Genomic DNA, 3,974 nt, shown 5'->3' with positions numbered 1-3,974 from the left:
GCTGATGCTTGTGACAGTATGCTTTGCTGTTGTTGGAAAAGGACGCTGAGAGCAGTTGTAGAAATGGATCAGAGATGGAGGCGTGGGAGAGGTACACCGTGTAGGAGGGAGAAGTGCACTGTGTTAAACAGAGCAGTAGATGGCGCCAACAGCATGTCATTTTTGGGTTCTTGTTGGGAAATATATCAACAAATTTTTGGTCCAGTTCACCTGTAATTGCCAGTGTTAAATGTCATGTATGACATCTAATGATTAGTGTACTATCTTATATTAAAAAAACAATACTCAATCAAACACAATGGATCATTCAGGATAGCAAACGTCAGTGGTGAGAAATACACTGAAGCACTCCGATTCATTTTCAATTCATTTTTGTTGTAACATTTAACTGCATCTTAATTACTCAAAATATAAGGTGACTAAAAATGGCACCCATGCTTACTCAGTTTTGGCAACCACTTGTAAAAGTGTGTGCGTGCGTGCGTGTGTGTGTGCACGTGCCTGTACTGCAGTAAAGGACATGTTGACTTTCAATGGCTGATTTGTCTAGCCTACTGTGACACATGTTCTGATCCCGTGTGGTCGTGTGCATGCCTTCGCCGGTGCACTTGAAGTTCTTAATTTATGCGCTGGCATCAGTGTATACGTGCATGTCCTCTGTGCAGCTCAGTCCGACAGCGTCCGGGGTTGCTCCTCGTTTCTCGTCTCCCGTTGATAATTTCCAGTGAATCATCTTCGTCCTCTGTTCGTCTTCTCCCTTCATCCCTCGGTCTGGCTGGGGTGAGAGCGAGGGAGTCCATGGACAGAGCTTTCAATGGCCGAGGAGTTGTGTACCGGCTGGTTTCGCATCATTGCAGGTACAGCAGGTAAAAAAAACCCTTTTCTTGACAAGTCAGTACAGTATAGCAACTCCTCAGCAATGAGAACAGAGCGTTGTCAGCGTACCTGAAAATAAGGGATATAGGTCACTTTTCTTTCCCAGTTTTTCTCAAGGGGTTTGCTCTAGATTATCTGATCCCTGTGGTGAAATGTGTTTTGTGTGAGTGTATGGACTTTTACTAGAAGTAAGTGTGTACTTTTGGCTGCATGCACTATATGTAGCCATTAACCCTTTGATTTTCTCTTGACCTGACTGATATTTTATAGCCATAACATGTGGATATGGTTGTTTGTGTGCTTTTTACGCCTTTGTGTGTATGCTGTGTGTTTGCATGTTTACTGTGCAGTGTGTCCTCTCAGAAGGTGCATCAGGGACATTCTGATACACAACTTGTCATTTAGATAGAACAAGAGAGACAGGCAGACTGAGGTTTTGTGAGGATATATTAATGTTAATGTTTACTAAGTGACATAAAGAGAGATGTTGCCCGATTTGTAGCTTTTGAACTTCTGACTCTGAGTTCAGGGGTTAATAGTAAGTGTCATATGACATTTATGTTAGTTGAGGTGCACTGACAAGAATTTTGGTTGTGGCTGCATTCTGTTTAATGCCATTTCACTATAGTTCAAAGTTGAAGAGTTATTTTATTTATCACCATATTTTCATCCATCACTCACAATAGCAAATTGTATGAACCCTCATTCATTGTTAAAGCAAATCAACTTTTTTTCTTTTCTTTATTATAAACAAAACTGAAAATTGACCGACATAAAACACAGAGAGCGATATAGCTATGGTGTACTAAATTTGACCATTTTTCTTTATAAATCGGTGCCTGTATGTAACAAAATGTACTTAAAGTAAAAGCAAAGGCTGAATACAACCTGTTGATTTTAAAATGTACTACTTTAGATACACCTCTTAGATATTATCTTTATGTTTGTATGTTAAAATCTTAAAGATTTCAAAACCTTATATTTCAAGAAATGTTAACTGAACCCTATTACACACCATTGATGTCATTTTCTTTATATTTTTTCTTTATAAATTATAAAGTTAAAGTTTAATCACAACCCTCAAGATACCACATGTTCATTTTTTTCTCAAAAGGTGAATGTTTTTTGCATTTGTTAAGGTGCTTTCACATACCGTGACGCAGACCAAACATTGTATCAATGGAGGTATTTTGTAGTATTTTTAAATATAATTGAATTTTTGCAGTTTGGACAATATCGACATGCATATGAATGCGATGTATACATTTTTTTAAAGAGCGTTGTAAAAACCTCATGCAGGTGGTCCTAAATGGCACCTCTCTCTGGTAATTATGCAGAAAATGTCCTTTTTACCCGCAGTTCCGTAGTGAGGGCGTAACTGTCCAATCCTCTCCATAGTAAATGACATAAGTGTGTCTTTATTCAGGCAGCTCCAAAACAGAGCTTACAGGGTATTAGGCTTTATATAGCAAATCCCCCTCCCTTCCTCCTCCTTTATTCTACACTAGCTGGCATGGCAGCATCTGTCAGCTGCACAATCAATTTACAGATCTTTTTATTTGTATTGTCAAATATCAGCCTAGTTGCCACAGACGTGCCCAGTACAGTATATTGATGGTACTACAGTACACTGAGCAAATATCCACAATATATTAACTCCTCAGCAGTAAGGCCTCAAGACCAGCACAATGGTAAATATCTTTCATGATTCTCAGTGGACACTAGATGGCAGTGCAGGAGAAGATGCTTGTTGTCTTGCAGCCAAGGGAGTGAGCAAGGTGTGAGACAAGTAATGTAGAAGAATATAGGAGAGTTAAAGTGATGGGAAATAGAGATGTGGAGAGAACAAAAAAGATGAGGTGAATAAGAAGGGGAGGTGGCAGGAAAAAATCAAAAGGGTGAGAGGGCAGGGAAGTCACAAAATACAGCTCTGGGGTGAGGGGGAGAGGGATGGACAAGGGGGAAGGGAGTTAAAGCAGCAGCAGGCAGGGTGGGAGGGCGGGGTACCCTCTCTTTGGGGAGCATCTGCTGGCTGTTAAAACCGAGGAGCTGGGCAAGGAAAGACAGAGGGATGAAAGGAGGGAGGAGGCAAGTGACAGAATGAGCCGCATAGAGGCAGCTTGACAAAACAAAAAGGGAAAAGGGAGAAATCGGTACATGAAAAGGGAAGAAGTGATGAATGAGAGAGAGACAGATTTGGAGGGAGGGAGTCACAATCACATGGGCTTAAAGATAACTGGGAGGATTCATTGAGCACGGAGAGTCTTACAGCATGACTACAGACAGACAGACCCGCTGAATACTGGGCGCCCATGGGAATGTTCACCCGACTTTTGGCACAGTCACACAAATTGACAATCTCACTCTTCCTGAGAAAGGAATACACAGAGCAGTGGCTTTAGAAAGTCCTTATCAACCAGCAGTGAAAAGTCACGTTCTCTATATATGGTCGCTTGCAGATCAGACTTACTGGGTAATATTAGGAAACAATTCACAATTACCAAATCTCAGCTAGTGCTGAAAATTACTACTAATAAGTTTTCTTTCTGTGGAAAATATTACATTACATTTACAATTTCAGGAAAACCCATAGACTTCAAGTAGATAAGGAGTTCCTGAAGATGGACTTCCTAAAATATAACCCCATAACATCCCCCTGACACACACGCATGATTTATTTTTAAAAATGTAATTATAGTTTACATTATTATATACAGTATATATAGTTGTTTTTTGTACTTACCTTTTGCTTTTTATTCTTTATTTAATCTTACATTTTGTATTCTTTGTCTGACCTTGCAAAACAGAATAAATACATTGGATTTTAATATGAGGAAACTTATGTTTGTCTTAATAAATAAAAACAATATTTGTTACTTAATATAAATGTAAATTACTGTACTGAAAAATCCTGACAGCAATGATGGTATTATATGATATTACAAAATTGAAAGGGATTCTCCACTCAAAACAGAAGCGCATATATATATATATATATATATATATGTATATATATGTATATGTGTATATATATGTATATATATGTATATGTGTATATATATGTATATATATGTATATGTATATATATGTATATATAT

The 3,974-nt window shown here is 38.4% G+C and overlaps 1 protein-coding gene across 4 annotated transcripts in view; it reads left to right on the top strand.

Annotated features, from left to right (window-relative positions):
- The first annotated feature begins 630 nt into the window (after positions 1 to 630).
- The window catches only part of sgip1a (SH3GL interacting endocytic adaptor 1a), a 69,190-nt gene continuing 65,846 nt past the window's right edge, over positions 631 to 3,974 (top strand). For 2 of the 4 annotated variants that reach the window (XM_031859389.1, XM_031859385.1), the window contains exon 1: positions 632 to 866. In XM_031859389.1, the coding sequence (XP_031715249.1) occupies positions 815 to 866 (52 nt within the window). In that variant the 5' untranslated portion in view covers positions 632 to 814. Of the gene's footprint in view, positions 867 to 3,974 lie in introns of all 4 variants that reach the window. The other 2 variants (XM_031859387.1, XM_031859386.1) reach the window with 2 other exon arrangements.

Source organism: Anarrhichthys ocellatus, unplaced genomic scaffold (genome assembly GCF_004355925.1).
Source record: "Anarrhichthys ocellatus isolate YVR2014 unplaced genomic scaffold, GSC_Weel_1.0 scaffold22, whole genome shotgun sequence".
NCBI classification, from domain to species: Eukaryota; Metazoa; Chordata; class Actinopteri; order Perciformes; family Anarhichadidae; genus Anarrhichthys; species Anarrhichthys ocellatus.
Note: the sequence above shows the minus strand (reverse complement) of the source record. Positions and strands in the feature narration are given on the sequence as shown.